This window comes from Ctenopharyngodon idella, chromosome 23, assembly GCF_019924925.1.
Source record: "Ctenopharyngodon idella isolate HZGC_01 chromosome 23, HZGC01, whole genome shotgun sequence".
Lineage (NCBI taxonomy): Eukaryota > Metazoa > Chordata > Actinopteri > Cypriniformes > Xenocyprididae > Ctenopharyngodon > Ctenopharyngodon idella.
This window is the reverse complement of record NC_067242.1, coordinates 911,077-934,388: the sequence shown is the minus strand read 5'-3', so window position 1 is coordinate 934,388 and position 23,312 is coordinate 911,077. Positions and strand designations below refer to the sequence as shown.

Below are 23,312 nucleotides of genomic sequence, written 5' to 3'. Positions count from 1 at the left end.
GAGTGTTGTTATTGTCAATATAATAAAATTTGAAGACTAATAACCTAATTAATATTGATACATTTAGTCTATATTTGGGTTACACCCTCACAAACAAAAAAAACAAACAAAAATTTTTTTTATCAATGCTCAGTCACAAATCTATTCCACTTTTGCATAGTTCACACTATGTAAACGACAAAATGTGTGTGTGTGTGTGTGTAGGAGAGAGAGAGAGAGAGAGAGAGTGCATGAGGCAGAAGGGCTTTATGGATTTGTTTGCTGTATAATCCTGGATGGTGGAGCGGAATCGCCATCTGTTTCCTCTTATGGCTCAAATGTGCTCAAGATAGAGGCAGGGACATCACCATCATCACCATCATCTGCTCTGGTGTCACCCGCCGGATCTCCCGTCCACTCAGTGCGCGCGCGCGTGTGTGTGTGTGTGTGTGTGTGTGTGTGTGTGAAAAGAGAAAGTCAAAGCCCGGAAATGAGGAAGGAAAGGACTGGTAAATTTCATATGGGAATTGACGCTGCATCCAGACCGGCTTTAATTGATCAGATCGCATTGATCGCTTCTTCTAGAGGATGCTGAATGAAAAGTGAAGATCTTCTTCAGGACTGAAGCTCTGCGTCCCTCCATGATGCTGCACTGGACGCCAATGTGAGAATGTAAGTGCTCGTTTGCCGTGAAACGTGTCCAGATCTCATGAATGAGATGCTGTCGAATGAATGTGGACTCTTGCGTTCAGTGCTGTGGTGTGCATGAACATTTACCGCTGCTGCTTTACGACGACGCATCATTTGTGTGCGCGTGCCAGAACTTTACCATAAAAACACTGTGATGATGTTACGAGCATTTTGATATGCTTTACAGCTCATGAAATCATATCATGTTAAATACCAACCAACTGCAGCTATTAATATGTGTTTATTTCTGTATACCGTACAATGGGCTGAGCATGCGCCTATTTATGTATTAGCCTATGAATATTTTACCAAAAAGTAACTACAGATTGTAAAAAATGCTTTTATCATTACTTATGTCATAAGATATTTGTTTTCCTTGTCAAAATACTTTCTGTTATTTTTTACCATATTATGAGTTTTTAAATTAATGTAGTTAGGAAAAAGTGCAATGTACTTACGGTATCACTGCTGGTTTAATACAGACAACTGCACTCTAATGCTGGGTTAAAAACAACCCAGGTATTGGGTAGTTTTAACCCAGCGGTTGGGTTAAATGTTTGGGTTAAACTCAACTATTGTTTAAAAATTACTGTATTGCTTGATTAAAATGAACCCAAAATATGTTGGAAATTAACATTTATTAATACGTTTAATGAATAATAATTAAACAATAATTTATTATTAATTTATTAAATTAATTATTAATAAATGTTCACCTTTTGATTATTATTGTTGCCTCTAGTAATTATGTGTCTGATTTTAATTTTCTAACATATTTTGGGTTCATTTTTTGGGTTAAAACAAAACAACCCATTCGCTGGGTTAAAACAAAGCAACCCAATCTCTGGGTTAAAACAACCCAGTTTGTCCATTTTCAACCCAACTTGGGTTGTTTTTAACCCAACATTTTTTTTTAGAGTGTGATCAATAATAACATACCATAATATAATGTAATATAACATAATAATAACATATAGGCTAACAAAATACATTTACAAAAGAGAAAACACACACACATGCAATAGACATGAACTAAACAACATAAACTGTAGCATAAAACACTGTTTATAACTGATAACAATAAAGTCACATCACATAATTAACTAATAATTCCAAACAAATATGGTTCACATAGAGAAATATCTGAGTGTCCCTTTATATGTATCAGTTCCATATGTATCAGTTTTAAATATTATATTACTTATTCAAATATGGCATTATTTCCTATATACAATTAAAGCCAGTTTGTACCTGTTGGATTCGGTGTTTATAACATACTACATTTTTTTTTTATTTTTATTTTTTATTTCATGCAAAAGGAATCGAGACTCCTAAGCTTCAGTAGCCTCACCCAGCAGCAGCATCAGGACCAGCATCAGTCCACATACGGGAAAAACAAAAAAACAAAACGCGTTTCTTCTCAAGCCAGCCGTAGTGAGTGTGTCCCTGGCGGGCCGCCGTCGCGATGGGCGAGAACATGTCGAAGAGGCTGAAGCTTGTGACGGGCTCAGAGTCAGAGATGGAGGAGCGCAGCTTCACAAACCCTTTCCCGGACTGGGACCAGGGACTGGTGGTGTCCTCGAATGCAGGAGAAGACGACAGTAACCCTAACGAGCCGTTTGATGCGAATGGAAAGGTTTGTGATCGATTTATTCGCAACTTTAACGATTGTTTGTCACAGTAACGGACCGTGTCAGAGCAGGTCTCTGTGTTCGCGGGTTTGTTTACAACAGATGCTCCGCTTGATATTTAACCTTAGTAACGTTAGATGCCCGAATTTAATCATGCACATGTTCAGATTCTGATCTCTATCATAGTCTGGACTTGCAAGTAGCTAAAAATAATCTAACCCAAATACAGGTGGGCGTTTCCTCTTCTGCTGGACATTTAAAGGGATAGTTCACCCAAAAATAAGTTAGTTAGTTCATCTTCAGAACACAAATGAAGATCTTTTCAATGAAATCTGAGAGCTGTATGTCCCTCTATTGACAGTCAACTACTAGGCTACTTTCAAGACCAAGAAAGGTAGTAAATACGTCATAAAAGTAATATGTGTAACTCCAGTGGTTTAACCTCTATTTTATGAAGCAACGCGAGTGCTTTGTTTGCGCTAAAACATAATTTACCACTTTATTTACAAAATATTAATCTCCAACGCACGTCCATGCAACAACGTCCACTCTCGCATCAACACACGTCGCATGCGTCGTGGTGCTCTCGTGAACGTGTTTGTTTGTTTGTTTGCGCTAAAATACATAATTTTGTTTGCACTACAAAACATAATTTACCACTTTATTTGCAAAATACTAATCTCTAATGCACGTCCATGCAACAACATCCGCTCTCGCATCAACACAACACGCCGCGTCATAGTGCTCTCGTAAATGCGTGTTTGTCTGTTTGCGCTAAAAAACATAATTTTGTTTGTGCTAAAAACATCTTTTTGTTTGTGCTACAAAACATAATTTACCACTTTATTTACCAAATATTAATCTCCAACGCACGTCCATGCAACAGTGTCCGCTCTCGCGTCAACACAACACGCATGCGTCGTGGTGCTCTCGTGAACATGTTTGTTTGTTTGTTTGTTTGCGCTAAAATACATAATTTTGTTTGCACTACAAAACATAATTTACCACTTTATTTACAAAATATTAATCTCCAACGCACGTCCATGCAACAACGTCCACTCTCGCATCAACACGCGTCGCATGCGTCGTGGTGCTCTCGTGAACGTGTTTGTTTGTTTGTTTGTTTGTTTGTTTGCGCTAAAATACATAATTTTGTTTGCACTACAAAACATAATTTACCACTTTATTTGCAAAATACTAATCTCTAATGCACGTCCATGCAACAACATCCGCTCTCGCATCAACACAACACGCCGCGTCATAGTGCTCTCGTAAATGCGTGTTTGTCTGTTTGCGCTAAAAAACATAATTTTGTTTGTGCTAAAAACATCATTTTGTTTGTGCTACAAAACATAATTTACCACTTTATTTACCAAATATTAATCTCCAACGCACGTCCATGCAACAGCGTCCGCTCTCGCGTCAACACAACACGCATGCGTCGTGGTGCTCTCGTGAACGCGCGTTTGTTTGTTTGTTTGCACTAAAAAACATTATTTTGTTTGCGCTAAAAACATAATTTAACACTTTTTTTTTTTTTTTTTTACAAAATATTAATCTCCAACGCACGTCCATGCAACAACATCCGCACTCGCGTCAACACAACACGGCGCGTCGTAGTGCTCGCGTAAATGCACATTTGTTTGTTTGTTTGCGCTAAAAACATAATTTTGTTTGCACTACAAACCATAATTTACCACTTTATTTACAAAATATTAATCTCCAAAGCACGTCCATGCAACAACGTCCGCTCTCGCGTCAACACAACACGCATGCGTCGTGGTGCTCTTGTGAACGTGCGTTTGTTTGTTTGTTTGTTTGCACTAAAAAACATAATTTTGTTTGCGCTAAAAACATAATTTACCACTTTATTTACAAAATATTAATCTCCAATGCACGTCCATGCAACATCGTGAAATAATCACGTTGGATATTAATATTTTGTAAAGAAAGTTGTAAATTATGTTTGTTTGTTTTTTGCAAACAAAACACTCATAATTTTTTTTTATTTTTTTTTTTATGGATTTTCATATTTGTTGAGTAAAAAGATGCAGCATGGATGCAGCTGTCTAAGCTTTGACTCACATTACCTGTACTAACGGTCAAAAGTTTGGGGTCAGTAAGAGGTTTTTTTTTTTTTTTTTTTTTTTTTTTTTAAAGAAATTAATACCTGTAGGAAGGAAGCACGATCAAAAGTGACATTTATAGACATTTATAATGTTACAAAAGATTATATTTCAAGTAAATGCTGTTCTTTTTAACTTTTTATTTATCAAATAATCCTGAAAAATAAAATGTATGACAGTTTCCACACAAATATGACTATTTTCAACATTGATAATAATCATAAATGTTTCTTGAGCAGCAAATCATCATATCAGAATGATTTCTGAAGGATCATGTGACACTGAAGACTGGAGTAATGATGCTGAAAATTCAGATTTGATCACAGGAATAAATTACACTTTACTATATATTCACATAGAAAACAGCTGTTTTACATTATAATAATTTTTAATGTATTTTTGATCAAATAAACACAGCCTTGGTGAACAGAAGAAACTTCTTTCAGAAATATTAAAAAATCTTACAGACCCCAAACTTTTGAACAGAATAAACAATGTAATGTATCAAACTGTCTTTCCATCAGTATTTCCAAGACTGATATGACAACCATATTCACGCTTGTCTCGTCTTTAGTGGCTGTTTGTTTGATCATGATCAGGGATTAGTTGCTTGTTAATCCCTTCAGATGAGTTGAAGTTTTAGTTTATCAGCTTCGACACTCAAGCTTCACACTTGACTGAGGATTTTCACACACGTGATGGAATATTAAACAGTTGATCTTTGTTTGATGGCCTCATTTCTTGGATCATGAAAAGTGGGACGTTCTAGATTCTTGACAAAGAAATTAGGGCTGTCATGATTATGCAGTCCATTATGTGATTATGGGGATTAATTGTGGTACAAATATTTGTTAACAAGTTAATGGCTTGTTTTGTTCATGTTACTTAAAGTTTAAGCTTAATACTCATCATAAACCATAGGAAGAAGTCATTAATTCACATACAACGTGTCTTTAAAGGCTTTGCCAACCAATATTGTGCAATGTGACAGTAATCTATTTACATCTGAAGCTGCACAAATGTGTCTTGAGCATCAAATCATCATATCAGAATGATTTCTGAAGGATCATGTGACACTGAAGACTGGAGTAATGATGCTGAAAGTTCAGCTTTGATCACAGTAATAAATTACACTTTACTATATATTCACATAGAAAACAGCTGTTTTACATTATAATAGTATTTCATTATTTTTAATGTGTTTTTGATCAAATAAACACAGTCTTGGTGAGCAGAAGAGACTTCTTTGAAAAACATTTCTTACTGATGCCAGTGTACATTGCTAGTCTGAAATTGTGTGCAATCGAGTGTGTCATTTGGACGGGGTCCGACTTGACTTCTTGAAAGCATCATCAAGAAACCTTCTCATTTTGATGCTCTCCTCTCCTGTTCAAATCAGTGTGCTGGTTTAACGTCACGCTCATCAAACAAAAGTCACCTCCGATTGTGCCTGTTTCTTTACTGCAAACAGAGGAAGGCTTTATCTGCTTCAAACACTCATTCTCTGAGCTGGCGGCTATGTTGCATTTCAGAGCAAACAGGGAGGAGGCCGCTTCACTGCTTTTAAAGCTAAACGTGGGACTGATTAGACTGGTGTTTTTGGGACATACCATGGTCAGGGCTCCAGACTAACATTTGAGAGCAGTGGCACCGGTTCCACTAAGATCTACAGAAGGTGGCGCCAGCACGTGATTTGGTGGCGTTGGGCGGGGTTTAATCCTAAAGGTAATTTATTCATATTACTATTGTTTTGCATTAATGCTTTTGCATTAAAGGGTTAGTTCACCCAAAAATGAAAATAATGTCATTTATGTTCCACACCCGTAAGACCTTCGTTAATCTTCAGAACACAAATTAAGATATTTTTGTTGAAATCCGATGGCTCAGTGAGGCCTCCATAGCCAGCAATGACATTTCCTCTCTCAAGATCCATTAATGTACTAAAAACATATTTAAATCAGTTCATGTGAGTACAGTGGTTCAATATTAATATTATAAAGCGACGAGAATATTTTTGGTGCGCCAAAAAAAACAAAATAATGACTTAAATAGTGATGGCCGATTTCAAAACACTGCTTCATGAAGCTTCGGAGCGTTATGAATCAGCGTATCGAATTAGCGGTTCGGAGCTCCAAAGTCACGTGATTTCAGCAGTTTGGTGGTTTGACACGTGATCCGAATCATGATTCAATACGCTGATTCATAACGCTCAGAAGCTTCAGGAAGCAGTGTTTTGAAATCGGCCATCACTATATAAGTTGTTATTTTGGTTTTTTTGGTGCACCAAAAATATTCTCGTGGCTTTATAATATTAATATTGAACCACTGTACTCACATGAACTGATTTAAATATGTTTTTAGTACATTAATGGATCTTGAGAGAGGAAATGTCATTGCTGGCTATGGAGGCCTCACTGAGCCATCGGATTTAAACAAAAATATCTTAAGTTGTGTTTCGAAGGTTAACAAAGGTCTTACGGGTGTGGAACGGCATGAGGGTGAGTAATAAATGACATTATTTTCATTTTTGGGTGAACTAACCCTTTAAGTGCAGTTACTAATAATATTACACATTTATTTATTGGAAATGTGACAATAAAGCACTGAGCTTGAATTGATGTAGATAAAATTAACTTTTATTGATGACAGTAACATGCAAAAAAACTAATTTTTATTGGGAAAAATGTAAATATTCTTCTCTTATTAAACGTACCATACTGAACTGACCGCCAGCTTCAATGATTATAAAGTGAGTGCTTTTTACTTGCTTTCTGTGTAATTCAGTCACAATTTGAAGAAAAGTTTTTGTTTTTCATGAGACTGACTTTTCCTATTTTCCTCATATTTTATGGAGTGGAAATGGCTAATAAGCCAGTAAGTGCTCCTCTGCCGCCATCTACTGGTTATACTGGTAATTTCATGTCTTTTTAAATTTACAATTACATTTAGTCATTTAGCAGACGCTTTTCTCCAAAGCGACTTACAAATGAGAATAGTAGAAGCAATCAAATCAACATGAGTACAACAGTATGTAAGTGACGTGTCAAGTCACAGTTTCATCAGTAAAGTGCTCGTAGCAAGGTTTTTTTTTTTTTTTTTTTTTTTTTTAAATGTATATGCAAATAGATGGAGAAAGAGAATAGAAAATCGAAAAAAGCTAATATTAAATAAAAGTTTGTTTGCCACAAACCCTAACCCTCGGTGCATTCCAAATGGGATATATCGCCCTCCGAAGGGCAGTTCGGAATGAAAACAATCATGGCCACCATATTGGCTCCCTTTATCAGTCCATTCAAATGTTTAAAATACATAGACACAATATACAATATGGTGCAATAAATAAATAAATAAACTAACTGTAAACAAAATGCACAGCTTGCGCAATCTACTCATCGTTCAGAGTGTTTTTTGGGGGGTCAACCAATGTACAAAATGTGCGACAGAGGCGCCTCCTTGATTGTCTCGTTAGGATGACGCAGAAGTGCGTTCCAAAAAAAGAGTTTTTTGGACTCCTACACCCTTCATCCCTTCGAAGCTCTCACTACGGAGGGTAAACACTTTAAAGGGATTAGGGCATAGAGATGAGCCTTTCCGAATGAAACGCAGGGGCTAACTTTATTTTTAAACTTTTAGTTTTACAAATCACATTAAAAATTAGTTCGTATTTAGAGATTTGAAGTGCTGGAAAAAGTGTGAAGCACTTGAGAAGTGCTTGAATTTCACTCCCAAAATTTAGCATGAACCCTGAAATGAATAATGTAAAAACATTTGACTATTTCTGCCATCATGGTTACAGTTAGTGTTACTCTCTGGAGAGCCTTATATAACTTGTTCATTCATGGCACAATATTTCTTCTGGTTTGATCTGATACTTGTAGTTTATAACAGAAAATACTTAACCGAATTTAAATGCTTCCCACTAGATCTCGCTGCGATGTTATTAATTCTGCGGCGAATTCAACGCTTTTTCAGCGCTCTGTAGTAACAGTGTTGCGTGATCTAGATTGGTGCGCGAGAACCTTCTGAGCTCACACTGTGTTGCGTTCATAGGTTGTGCTGTTTATTATTGTCCGAGCTGATAAACGGTCCACGCTTCGCAGCTCATACGAGTAAGCATTAACAGTATTAACTTCTTGAGCAATTGGAGCTACAGTAGCTCGTCTGTTGGATCGGACCGCACAGGCCAGCCTTCGCTCCCCACGTGAATCAATGAGCCTTGGCCGCCCATGACCCTGTCGCCGGTTCACCACTGTTCCTTCCTTGGACCACTTTTGATAGATACTGACCACTGTAGACCGGGAATACCCCACAAGAGCTGCAGTTTTGGAGATGCTCTGACCCAGTCGTCTAGCCATCACAATTTGGCCCTTGTCAAACTCACTCAAATCCTTACGCTTGACCATTTTTCCTCAACTTTGAGGACAAAATGTTCACTTGCTGCCTAATATATCCAGGTGCCATGATGAAGAGATAATCAGTGTTATTCACTTCACCTGTCAGTGCTCATAATGTTATGCCTGATCGGTGTACACTATGATAGTGTCATGCTAGTTTGGAGTGCCATTAATCATGGTTTTACTGTCTGAAACTGTTGCTGTACCATGGTAGTACCAGAGTATTTTTGTAAGGGTTTTAGCCTTTATTTTAAAGTACTGTCATAGCATTACTACTCTGAGAAGTCCTTTAGATATCAAACCATCTAACACACATGATTTAAAGCCATCTTTATATCTACATCTCTGTTTTCCCCATTGTGGAGGAAAGATCAGAAGGTTTTTCTATCCCACTATGCCTTGTGCTGATTTTCCCTTTGTATTCTCCGCAGTGGTTCATGGTTCGCTTCACATGTCTTCTGGTTCAGCAGGGTCTCTTGTTTCCGTCCCCTCAGCTGTCAATCATCTCTCTGCAGAAAAAAAATACATGTTCATTATTAGATTTGGTTCAGACTGCAGCAGGGCTCTATGGTCAGCAAAGTTACCGCATCACTCGTTCTCTCTTGCAGTACGCTTATATAATGGCATAGCAGGAAGACAAGAAAATGTTGTCATCAACTAACAATGTCAACTTAAAATTGTTTGTGCAATTTTTAATATTGACTGCATTTATCAAGCTCAACCATGGGAAATATACAACTTTTTGCAATGTAGGCAAAACACAGCTTGGAATATCTGCCCCTAGAGGACATTTTTGGGATTATTTCACCCACAATTCCTTAGGTACTACCATATTTACATTGGCTTAAATTAAGATTGTGCATTTCAGTGTCTGTAGGTGAGTGTCCTGTGTTATAGGTGAGGTTTGCTCCTCATTAGGATTCGGCTCACAGACTCACTGCTGCAGCAGAAACTCTGGATTCGATCCACCTTCACTCTTCCATGCCCAAGGTTTCCAAGCTATTGAACTCAAGACTTTCAGAAATAGCAATAAGCATTATGAATTTCCCCCTGTGGCAGCAAACAGTCTGAATAAAAGAACCTTTATTTCTGTGTTCAAATGTGCTCTTTGTATCACCAAGATCCTGGGGTGCCACGTTCCCCTTTGTACCATTGTCAGCATGTCACAGATGATTCGAGATACAATTCACGATTGATCATTAAAAGATCGCAATATTATTCCTTAATTACAATGATTCGGCTGTGTCTATTAAACCACAGCGAACATTCAGATCTGCGTTCTGATCCAGAGAGAGCCGTTGTCATGTATAGGTGTGAAACAGCTTCACAAACAGTCTTTCCAACCACACAGTGTCATTATTTTTGTCTTACAATAATTCAAATGATCACAGAAGTACTGGGATAAAAGTTTATAGTTCAGATATAAACACTGATGTCTACGGTGGCGATCAAAATAGAGCAAATCACCTTTTGAAAAGAACTTGTCTCTTCAAATTAAGATTGTAATACATCATTACACCAGTAGGTGGTGACAAGTGACTGTATTTGTCATTTAATCAAGAGATTCGTTCAAAAACGCTGATTCATTCAATAATAAAACAAGTGAAGTCTTTATGAGTGAGTCATTGAATCATTCATTCGACAGATTATTTTTTTAAATAATTCAAATGAATTAAATATATTTTAAATAGACTGCAGCAATTAACATTTTGTCAGAACATCTAGTAAATTATTTTTTTAGTTATCTATTCAGAACTGTGGGAGAATTGTGATCTGTGTTTTAAACAAAAATTCTCAATTTATCCAGAATCATGCAGCTCTAACAATTAGACTTTATTCAGTGTCAAACGTTTGCAAATATTATTTACAAATGATATCGCATTGCAAGGCCATGAAATCTCTGAGGTACAGTTTACTTTTAAGGGTAAGAAGTGTGTCTGTGACTTGCATATGCATATATTTGAAGTAATGATTCTTTGAATTTATGATGGAGATTCCACAGGGCTCTGTATTTGGTCTGCAAAATTTTCGAACACTGTGCTCGGTCTAATGCTGTACAATACTGTGTGCCAGTGTCCCTTAATATCAGCTGATTAGTAAAACAGCTGTTTGCCAAATTAATCTTGGAAGCTTACTTACAAACTTTTTTTCACCCTTCTCTGGAAATAGATCAGCGACGCTTTCCAGAAGAAAGTGCAGAGCAAAATCAAAGATCTTCTCCAACAAATGGAGGAGGGCCTGAAGACTGCAGATCCACACGATTTTTCCACTTATACAGGCTGGACAGGTGAGTACCAAACAGAGCATGCCATGGACTTAGTGGACTTTTTGCCACTTTAAATGAATATAGTACAAATTGGTGTCCCTGTTACTTTCATTTTTGTGCAAAAAGGCACAAATGACAGTGTTCATTCATGAAACGTTTTCCATTAAAAAGAAAAACGTTGCATTAAATTCTTGAATTTGGATTCTAGAGTGCCTCAAATCAGTACTTTAGACTGTATGTAGATAGTTTCAAATCTAGTTTTTCCAAATGTGCAGAGAAAATGTCAAACCTAATATACAATAAATGCAAGTTTGTTGAATATGCTGGAGTCCCAATGCTTTGAAAGCTGATTGTCATTCCCAGGCATAGCCCTGCTGTACCTGCAGCTTTACCGTGTGACGCAGGAGGCCTCGCATTTGCAGCGCGCTCTGGATTACGTCAAACGCACACTGAGGAACCTAAACGGACGGCGTGTCACCTTCTTGTGCGGAGACGCCGGGCCTCTAGCCGTAGGCGCTGTTGTTCACCACCACTTGAAAAACCAGGCCGACTCCCAGGAGTGTCTCACTAAGTAAGAACTATTTCAAACTTTCTTTTTGTCTCTTTTCTCTTTGGCTTTCTCTGCTTGTTCTCAGTAAGTGTGGTTTGGAGAGGCTAGCTGAGATTTTACAAAAAAGGTGGTGCGTAAAGGTGGGAAAAATCCCTTGTTTTACAAGTCAGCGGGCATGATTAGATGTGTTAAAAACTTTTAATGTGTTATTTAGAAAAATAATTCATTACATTAAATTAATCCATTTTAATTAATAATAAGTGCCCCTGTTATGCTATTTTAAAGGTGTCTTACAACAGGTTCACACTCATCCAAGGTCAAAAAACACTTTAATTTTTTCATAATATCCACTGCAGCATCAGCTCTTTTCTCACAGTGGCTGAAACATTTTTTTTTTTTTTTTTGAAGATTCGGTTTCTCTAAACCCCGCCTCTCTGAGAGCCTGCTCTGCTCTGATTGGCCCAGTCTGCTGTGATTGGTCAGAAACCTAATGCTCATTATCATATCTGAATCTCAGCACTTGATACACAGTGATACGATCAGTAACGATGGCGTCGGTTTTAGCGTATCAATCTCATCAAAGTAGAGAAAACAGCGTCTTCTCGACATGAACAACACGAACCAAACTCTTCCAGTCTCAGATACAACTACAGTGATTGAGGGCGGGGCAAAGGAGATGCTGTTCACCAGCAGCCAATGGGCAGACATTATGCAAATTAGTTACAAACCTACGTAGGTTCAGCATGAAGTAAAACTGGAATTACTAACAACTCATTTCTGGCAGTTCAGAATTGCTTTTGTCTTTTAGGAGACAATAACTCTATTTATTCTTCAAAACTTTGCAGACCTTTTACTTTCACAAACAGCTTTATTACAGTGTAATAAAGTGTAATGGGGCACTTTAACCAATTAGCTGTCATTAATTTGTATTATAGCCACTGTGATTTCTAGAAATTGGCATCGGCCATTGAAAAACTATAGTTTATTCTGCTCTCAGATTTCTATACACTTCATCTATTTGCAGAATAGTAGTGAGGAGGGCATTGATTTGGATTTGATTGAAGAGCTGGAGGTAGAAATTGCTTTTGCTCCTGTGAGGCATTTCAGTGTGCGAGGAAACAAATGCTTGTGTTGTAGTGAACGCAGCTCGCTCTCACTCATCCGTCTGCGGGGAGCGTGTTATTCAGCGGCCGCATGCGGTGCTCTCTGTACTCCTTCGTCTGCTAGCTGCAGCTCTCAGCATGAGTCTGATTATATATCCTGTGAACCCTGGACCAGTATTGAGCTTATTTTGCTCTCAATTCATTGTAATTTTCATACACAGGTTTCAGTTAAACAAAAGCACAAGAAGACATGCTACACAGTGTTCTAATTATATTAAAGGGGACTTATTATGCCCCTTTCACAAGATGTAATATAAGTCTCTGGTGTCCCCAGAATGTGTCTGTGAAGTTTCAGCTCAAAATACCCCACAGATCATTTATTATAGCTTGTCAAATTTGCCCCTATTTGGGTGTGAGCAAAAACACGCCATTTTTGTGTGTGTCCCTTTAAATGCAAATGAGCTGCTGCTCCTGCCCCCTTTCCAGAAGAGGTCGGAGCTTTAACAGCTCGTGCTTCGGTCGCTCAACAACAACAAAGCTGGAGAATCTCACGCAGCCAAAATGAGGATTGTCAGTAACGGTGTTCAGCCTTACATTGTTCAAACCGGAGTCGACACTGATGGAGAGACTCAGGAAGAAGTTACAACTTTTAGAACTTCTTCATCTGCAGCTTCGCCTCGCTTGCGAAAACAAAATGGTAGCGCCATGGTTGGAAACATGCAGATTAAGGGGCGGTAATATTATAATAAGATCCCCTTCCTACGTCTGAGCGGCTCATTTTTTCACATGCTTGCAGAGAAAGAATTACCAAAAGTTACTGGGTTGTCCTTTTTCATGTTTTTTGGGTTGGTAGATGCACTGGGGACCCAATTATAACATGGAAAAAGTCAGATTTTCATGATATGTCCCCTTTAAACTGATGTGTGTAATTTGTTTTAAGTCTAGTCTTCGCCATTCAGTTTGGCTGCAGATAGAGTTGACCAACGATTTAACTAATTTTCATTTCTTTTCCTCTCCGTCTCCTCCTTTCTTTCAGATTGCTCCAGCTCCAGCGTTCAGTGCTCAGTCCAGACTCCGACATTCCTGATGAACTTTTGTACGGACGAGCCGGCTACCTTTACGCCCTGCTTTACGTCAACAAAGAAATCGGGCCGGACACGGTGGATGAGACCACAATCGCCAAGGTGATTGTCAAATTCCACGTTATTTATAATCAAAATTCATTCATGCATAAACGTGGAGCATTGATAAAAATGCATTTTATCCAAAAAATGTGCATTTTATTCTGTCTCTAGAGTGCATTTGAATGTCTGTTGCTCACCAGATGCATTAATCCCGCTGACCCTCACTGTAAATGTTTAGCCTCTCGTGGGCTGCTTTACTGTACATCATACATTAATGTCTTGTGCGTTGGCCACCGTCCAGGTTTACAGCGCATGTGGGCGGAACTGATGAGGATGCAGCCAGAAAAGAGGTGAAGAAAGATGAAGGCGGTTAATGTGTTTGTTGGCACGTCGTATATTTTGTGTGGCATTTTTGCCTCAGTAATTATGTAACATTAAAGCTGCCGTTGAGTTGGATCCGGCATGTGGACAATTTATAGTTATTAAAGCTGTGGAAAAGAAGGAAGTCTGGTGCAGTTAAAAGAGTCATGACATGAGAAATCAAATTTGCCTTAATCTTTTGCCACATCCTCCTGATTATAAACAAAGCATTTATTTAATCAAGCTTGATATTGCGGGATTTTTGACGTCACACAGGCAAATACATTTGCATATGACTGCCTCCAGAGCAAGCATCGACCAATAGTTATACATCATCGCATCATAGGTCCCGCCTACTGGTGTTCAGTCTCTTAATGGCTGACATTTGTCTACACTGTATGTGAACGTTGCGTCAAAAAGCAAATAGAAGTCATTATAATGACTGACGCTGTCTACACTGATACAGTATACAAATGTGTGTTCAGTTTCTGACATACTCCACACGCTTGAGTCTGTCGACAACAGGACAAATGGAAGATTTGCTATGACGCGTTCAGCTGGTTTGTGTCTCTGTACAGACTTCAGAAGGATCCCAGCGTTAGAAACAAGTATATGGTTTATTTTAATGCCATCCTGGATCGCGTCTGAGGATTATATGTTTGTTTGGAGCATTTGACTGAGGCACAGTGTAATGGAGAGTTCGCAAAGAAAGTTTTGTCTTGCTTTGTCTGTAATTGACGGCTTTATATGGATAATGTTTTCAAAACACTTTCTTGCATGCAATAGCGAGTGGGTATTGAAACCTTTCCTAAGCAGTGACGTTAGCCAGTCATAACAGTGGACGTTTACTAACAAGCCTTAAAGGAGCCACGCATTAAAAACGGATCATTTCAGACGGAGGCTCAGAATGAAGGTTGGAAATAATAGTTTTTCCTCATATATATTTGATTTTTTTTGTGTGAAAATAACTTTACTAACATTATACGTGAACCTCAAGGAACATATACAAAAAATAAATAAATAAATAAATTCCATGTCATGACCCCTTTAAGACAAATACGCTGCAGCACTATTTCTGCTGCGCTGCTGGACACCTTGTGTGTGTCTGTTTGTGTACGATTGTTGTTTTTGAACAGGCGGGAGAAAAGGAATCTGGCAGTAATGTAAACTCTGTGCTCTGCAGTCACACAAAAATAATACACACATTCTCCTGCTTATATTCATCTCCGGCTATTTTTAGAGAAGGTCTGAGCGCTGACCAGGCAAACGGTTCACTCGCAGCTGAGCATAGAGAAATGCCTGAGACCAGGGTTCTGTGTTACAAAACTGTGGAATCTGTGGAAGCCTGTTTCTGCCATTGAATTAAAAAATAATAAGGGGATATAAAAATATGAGACTGCAAACTCCACTGCAAAGCTTGTTTCTGTTACAGAATTAAAAATAAAAAAGGTAATAGCAACTCAGAATTTCTGACACAATTCTGACATTTTTCTCTGAATTGTGAGATATAAACTCGAAATTGCAAGACATAAGCTAGCAAATAAACAAGCATAATTATATTTATTTGAATAAAAACAAGTAGGCTTGTACAAAATATTATTGTTTTTTTTTTTCAGTTTGTGGACAAAGTTATGGAGGCTATTGAGTTATTGATATTTAATACAAACCAGTGGTGTAATGAAACTTAAATTTGACAATTACATGTATTTATTCATTATATAATTATACTAAATATATAATTTATTACAACAACACTATAAGATATATAACATCTAGATGAAAAAATAGCACCTCTGAAACATAATATTCTCCTATGAAACCTAATAAATATTTTTGTTTGGACAATAAAACCACATTTATTATTTAATAAATGTGGTTTTATTGTCTTTATTGTCCAAGCACACTCCAGAGGACACATACAGTAATAGTATTTCTGTTCTCTGCAGTGCGTTTTGCGGTTGAAAGCATCTGAAAATAGATCTGTTTGATGATCTTCTGCAGTGACTCCATTGACATCCAGTCTTCGTCTCAGTTCATCGGGAGTATCGTTGCTCTCTTCTGCTTTTATACAGCTTCAGTTTGTCCTTTCTTTGACAGCTCTGATCTGAAGGAATGATTCTTCATCTAAAGTATTTGAGTGATTGCTTTTTAAAATCATTCAGTGACTATTTCTGAATTATTTTATTTATTTATTTATTTATTTATTTATTTTTCTCAGTAAAAATACCTCTGGCTTTGAGGTTGAGACAAAAGGTTTATTATATGATTTGTTTTAACACTGGAGCTCATAAAGGAGATTAAACTGTGCTCCCACAAAGCCTGACAATATAACTTTTATTTATTTATAAGATGGGTTTGTTTGTTTTTTTTTCTGTGAAGTTTTTGTTTTGTTAAGTTTTTGATTTTGGAATTTTGTTTTGTTGGGTTTTTATTATTTTTTCTGTTTGTTTTGTTGGGTTTTTGTTTTGTTTTTGTTGGGTTTTTGATTTAAGGGTTTGTTTTTGTTTTCTGCTGAGTTTTTGTTTTGTTGGGTTTTTGATTTTGGAATCTTGTTTTGTTGGGTTTTAGATTTTTTTTTTGTTTAGTTGGTTTTGTTTAGTTGGTTTTTGTTTTGTTGGGTTTTTGATTTAAGGGTTTGTTTGTTTTTGTTTTGTTGGGTTTTTGTTTTGTTTGTTTTTGTTGGGTGTTTTGTTATTTTTTTTGTTGGTTTTTTGATTTGGGGATTTTTTTTTGTTGGGATTTTGTTTTTCTGGGTTTGTTTTGTTGGGTTTTTGATTTTGGGGTTTTTGTTTTATGTGTTTTGTTGGGTTTTTGATTTTGGAATTTTGTTGTGTTAGTTTTTTTATTTTTTTATTTATTTTTTGTTGGGTTTTTGTTTTTTGGGATTTTTTTTTTTTTTTATGAGCTATATCTCACAGTTATCAGTATCTGTATATTGCAGTTATTATCTCATCATTTGTCTCTCATTAATTTTCCTGTGCTGAATTATACACAGTGTAATAACTGTGGGGAAGGTTACAGAGCATCATGGGCACAGATGGTTTTGTGACGGCACCCTCTGTGTTTGTACATCAGGTCAGCTTGGCTCTGTTTGGACGTATTTTATTATTCACAGTGACTCGGACATGATGCTATTGTTTGGGACATGTTAGTATAGCGTGAGCTGGCAAATGCAGAGCCGAGTTACCTGTAGTGGTGGTGTCGGAGCTGTAATTAGGACAAAGATCTGAATCTGCACTATTGACTTTGTGTATAGAAGGCACAGGGAATCACTCCGGCTGCGTGCTGCAGTGGTTTTGGTGACGGGGCAATTTCAGAGAAAGAAAGAGAGATGCTACCTCATCTTTGCTGACCAGAGGTCAGTCTTATCCCAGGGTAAATCTAAAGCTTGTGCTGAATGCTCATTGCCCAGTATTCTGCTCCATTGCCTGAAATAGCCTCAGCGTCATTAACTTCAAATGCAATTTTAATCAGGTTTTACTACTTGTAACTGCTTTCATTTATCCTCTCTATTGCAGTTTTCTCCCTTTATCACTTCCTAGTTTGTCCATCTTCTTCTGCTTTATGACTAGGCACATGTATTTGGTTCATCTGTCGCTGCAGCGCTCCCCAGATGACACGGCTCTTTTACGGGTTAATCTCTCACTGCCGCCATCTAGAGTCTTAGGAGACCCGTGTGCTGTGGAAGTGTCTAATCCCATCAGTAGTGGGCAGTGCATGGGGTCTCTCTCTTTGAACTGTAGAGAATGAGATTCATAAAGCTTTTCATTTCACTTCATTTCATTTATACTTTTCAAATTGGTTTTGACACAATCAAACCTTTTAAAGTGTACGTTTGTGTGTGTGTGTGTGTGTGTGTGTGTGGGTGGGTGTGGGTGTGTGTGATTTGTATTTGTTTTGTTGGGTTTTAGATTTTGTAGTTTTATGTTGGGTTTTTGATTTGGGGATTTTGTTTTGCTTTGCGGGATTTTTCAATCCATGTATCATTCATTCATTTGTTTTGTGATTTAAAGGGGACCTATTATGCAAAATTCACATTTATAAGGTGCTTGAACACAGATGTGTGTCCACAGTGTCTCCAAACGCACGGTTCCAGATTTCCATCATTCTCCATCAGTGTCGACTCCGGTTTGAACAATGTAAGGCTGAACACCGTTACTGACAATCCTCATTTTGGCTGCGTGAGATTCTCCAGCTTTGTTGTTGTTGAGCTGTTAAAGCTCCGCCCTCTTCTGGAAAGGGGGTCGGGAGCAGCAGCTCATTTGCATTTAAAGGGACACACAAAAAACAGCGTGTTTTTGCTCACACCCAAATAGGGGCAAATTTGACAAGCTATAATAAATGATCTGTGGGGTATTTTGAGCTGAAACTTCACAGACACATTCTCAGAGACTTACATTACATCTTGTGAAAGGGACATTATAGGACCCCTTTAATACTGAAAGTAGAAAAATGAGAAAATGGCACCTTTTTCATTATTAATCTTTTTTCAAAAAACAAAACTAACAAGAATTCAGCTTGATTTTTCGTTTTTACATTCAGGGGTAGTAAATAGAATAATAGTCCTCCGCTGCTACAGTTTTATGGATTCTTAAAGCATTTATTGCAACTACGAAGTTTGTTTTGTGTTTGTTTCGGAAGTTCGAAACAGTTTGCTAAAGTGAACTTCACGGAAAATCGCCATCGAACCACCATTGGTCTGTGGCGATGATGTAATAAGTGGGTGTGGCTCTGAGGCTCCGCCCTCTTCGACGTGGAAACATTCTCCGGTTCATTTGCTCTGTTGAGTGTCGATGTCAGACGTCTGCGAGCAATCTATTGTATAAAGTGCTGTATAAATAAACCTGACGTGACTGGATTGAATCGCAGAGCTGGTGCAAACGTATCCACTATGATCAGATGCTTTCTGAACTGCTGTTTTTGTTGCGTTTTTATGTTGTTATTGAGAGGAAAGTGCAGCACATATTTACATATTCATCTAAACGTTACTCTCAGCAGCGTCTGGATGTTCGTTAACAGTATTTCGCTGAAAAGTAACAGTAAAATAAAATAGTTAAAAATAGTTCTCTGATACAGTTCACGGTGGCATTGCTGCAGTGCAGTCGTTTGGATACTTTGCATTTGCTGACAAAGTGTTTTAATCAGTTCTTTTACCTTTGCTGTACCCCTGTGAATAATTCTGCTGATCACTGGAAATTGACCGATACTTTGATCCATAACAAGACTGTTATCTCATCCCGCTGTGCTCTCTGTTGTTCCAAGGTGGTGACAGCTATTTTGGAGTCGGGGAAGAACTTATCTAAAGAGGAGAAGAAAAGCGAGCGATGCCCACTGCTGTACGAGTGGCATAAGAAACAGTATGTAGGCGCCGCTCACGGTCTGGCAGGCATTTACTACATGCTCATGCAGGTAAGAGAGACGCTGACTGTGCGTGTGATTTAATGCCCTTTTGCACAGTCTTGATTCTCTATTAGAGCAGGTTTTCCTGCTTGAATGTTGATTATTTTCCTCATATTCTCCATTGTTCAGCTCCTCTCTTCCCAGTCTGTCAGTAACGCTCTGTTTAGTTCCTGTCTCTATGAAGCCCCTCCTTCTGAAAAGCACAATGTGCTCTGATTGGTCAGCTGGAGCTCAAGCGCTTGTGTTTTGGAAATGTCCCGCCCCTTATCCAAATGAATTATATCTCATTTCCACTATCTACATAAGAGGCAGCGGCAAATTCCTGAAGCACTGGCCGAGATGAAGCTGTTCTCAGCGGGTACACGAGCACTGAACGACCGCTGACAGCCTGGAGCTCGCATCTGAGAAAGCTTCAAAACAAATTGTAAAATATGTGCTATGATTAAATATGAGTCACATATTTGAAGTCTAAAAAACTACATTCTCACCTAAAAAACTCTTAAAACTACAATTCATGACACAACAGCAGTAGTATTTTTAAAAAATATAGTGGATTTGCTCGACCACCATGACAGTCGCCGCAAACGGAGTGATACAAACAGTGAAATGGTTCCAGTGCTGATACTGGAAGAATATCTCAGATTCAAGAACCAGAAAGAACTATTGTATAAATAAATAAATAAATAGGGTCAGGCTAGTTTTTGCAGTGTGTTCCACACGTCGCCACTAGTCGGACTCACGTCGGCAGGAGTTCACCTGATTCAGCGTGTTGAATCGGTGTTGGGCCATCAGTGAGAGAGAGAACTCTGATTTCCCTTTTTTAATGAGCAATATAGACTATTGATACCTGCTGATATAGACCGTTATTTCCTCTCACACTGTCACAGGACGCATGTGCTAGTCGACAGTCGACTTTAGTCCTTGCATTGTGTTCAAGTGCAGCTTTTTGACCGAGACACAGCCGACGAGAGGTGACAACACAGTTGGCTTTCGTCGTCACCAGTTCTTTGACGTCGGCTTGGTGTGTCACGGCCTTAAAGTGCAGTTGTAACAGTTCATGTGTCAGTGCGCCTTGACACACAAGAACAGACAGGCATGAACCAAACACACACCTGTTAATGATGCAGAGCTCAAACCATCTGACCTTTCCGGAAAACATGCTAATGTTGTCTTTTTGTCTGAACACGTTGTTCCATTAATTTATTTTCTTTAGAGTAGCTGATTGTGCAGCTGTGGATTACAGTGCACACAAATGTTTTGTTTTTCTCAGCCACTTCGCTTTTCCACCAGGGAGCATTTTCTGTCACATTTCCAATTAAATTGGATAGACACAATGTTTAATCATCTATTCAAGCATAACCGACTACAGTCGGAGGTTTTCGTTCCTTTAAAATATCTGCCTATTCTTATAGTCTTTCTTATACTAGCTAAATTTAACAGCAGTCAACTGTAAGATTGATTAGAGGTCCGCAGAGGTGATGAATAATTCATCCTGAACTTTAAGATGTTGATCTGTAAACAAAATGAGTGACGACGAGGTCGATTGCCCGGCATTTAAATGTATCAGTGAACGTTTTTAATGCAGAGTCATCACTTCTGCCCTCTGAGACAGATAACACCGCTTGATTGAAGTTAATTAAGTTTTAATATCAAACTGCTTTAGTGAAGTCTTAATCACATCAGTGTTTAAAGATGCAGATCTGTAATGAAATGAAACCCCGAGCAAAGAGTCAAGCTTTCAGCAGGGACTGAAAAAACTTTTATTCATCAAGGACTCATTAAATGATCAGAAGTAACATTAAAGACATTTATGATGATTTCTGTCTTAAATAAATGCTGTTCTTTTGAACTTTCTATTCATCAAAGAATACTGAAAAATAAAATGTATGACTGTTTCCACAAAAATCTGATTTCAACTAGTGATCGACTGATATTGATTTTTTTAGAACCGATACCGATAATTTGTGTGTTTATGTGCCCGATAACCGATATGCAGAACCGATAATTATTTACTGTTATACTTCTGTTTTTGACACGATTACAACACCACTGAACTGAACAAACCATTTTATTTATAAAAATCACTCCCTCTTTGCATAGAAAACAAAACAAATCTTATTTATACACCAATAAATAGAGGTCTGAAAGTTAAAAAATAAAAAAGTGCACTGTTACTAAACTGTTTTTGTTGAAAATTAGTAGTCTTTCATGTTAATTTTAATCTTCATATTACAAAAATAATTGTATTCATAAAAAGCTTCAGCAGCAACACTAATGTTAACAGTATGCAAAATAAATGTAGAATGTCTAATATTTTCAAATGGAGAAAATAAATTAAAGACAGGAGCCATATCAACTTTGCAGAAATGTAATACTTCATTTTAAACTACAGTTTTAGTAGATTTAGAAGTTGTTTAATAGGCTAAAGAGTGAAGAATAATTCGCTCGATAATGTTAAATAAGTGAATAATATTCTCTGGAATATTGGAATATAACAAACAAAACATCATATTTTATTGCATTTCTCAACTGGTGTGTTATATCAGAATTATTAATAATGTTTTTGTCGTTCTAGATTATGAAATATCTTCTGACAAAGCACTGTTTATCTATGCATTTACACAGAACTATACTCAAATTGCGATCGCTCGCGGAGATAATAAATAATTAATTTCCATAGAGTTGTGTTTACTTGGATGTTTATTAGCAAATTAATGGTTATATAGTAAATGTTTATATAATTACGGTGTTTTAAACAAGTGAATCTTGTTAAAAGTTGCGATGGCCGTGAAGTGTATCCTGAGCATCAACCTGCTGAGTGAACAGCAAAATGCAGACGACTTCACGAGACTAATGATGAGCATAGACAACAAAGAGAGAATTAAATTCAGTGCTTTTATTTCCAATATGTGCTCATTCATGGCTGTATTATTTAATTCATGCAAAGTTACATCTTTATTGGGACAGGACATGACGGATTATCTTACGTGACTCTGTGAGCTTGTCTCTAAGAAATAGCTACATAAACTGCATACACTACATACATTAAACTACATACACTGCAGAAACTAGCGACATTTCAGGCATTTATGTAACACACTAATTTGTGCATTAATGGCTGTTATGTTAAATAAAGTTTACTAATTACAGCAAACCAGCAAACATGTGCATGCCGTTGTCTCGTCTCCCCTCAGATGCGCTGTAATGGCGATCCTGTGTGCAATTCTCAAAACACCCACAAGATGGCGGCATTTATCAGTAAATCCGATACAAAACCGATATCGGATTATGGTAAAATGCTTAAATATCGATAAATCGATATATCGGTCGATCTCTAATTTCAACATTGATAATAATTATAAATGTTTCTTATTAGAATCATATTAGAATGATTTCTGAAGGATCATGTGACACTGAAGACTGGAGTAATGATGCTGAAAATTCAGCTTTGATCACAGGAATAAATTACACTTTACTATATATTCACATAGAAAACAGCTGATTTACATTGGAATAATATTTCACTGTTTTTACTGTATTTTTGATCAAATAAATGCAGCTTTGGTGAGCAGAAGAGACTCTTTCAGAAACATTCAACAACATATGTTGGAAATTAACATTTATTAATAAGGTCAATGATAATTAAACAAACGTTTATTAATAATTGTTCACCTTTTGATTATTATTGT

General features: G+C 37.4%; 1 protein-coding gene across 1 annotated transcript in view; it reads left to right on the top strand.

Moving 5' to 3' along the window:
- The first annotated feature begins 296 nt into the window (after nt 1-296).
- lancl2 (LanC lantibiotic synthetase component C-like 2 (bacterial)) overlaps nt 297-23,312 on the top strand; it is a 36,497-nt gene continuing 13,481 nt past the window's right edge. Inside the window, exons 1-6 of the mRNA XM_051882900.1 lie at nt 297-651; nt 1,989-2,305; nt 10,990-11,107; nt 11,450-11,657; nt 13,776-13,923; nt 19,486-19,632. Of these exons, the coding sequence (XP_051738860.1) occupies nt 2,135-2,305; nt 10,990-11,107; nt 11,450-11,657; nt 13,776-13,923; nt 19,486-19,632 (792 nt within the window). The 5' untranslated portion in view covers nt 297-651; nt 1,989-2,134. The remainder of the gene's footprint in view (nt 652-1,988; nt 2,306-10,989; nt 11,108-11,449; nt 11,658-13,775; nt 13,924-19,485; nt 19,633-23,312) is intronic.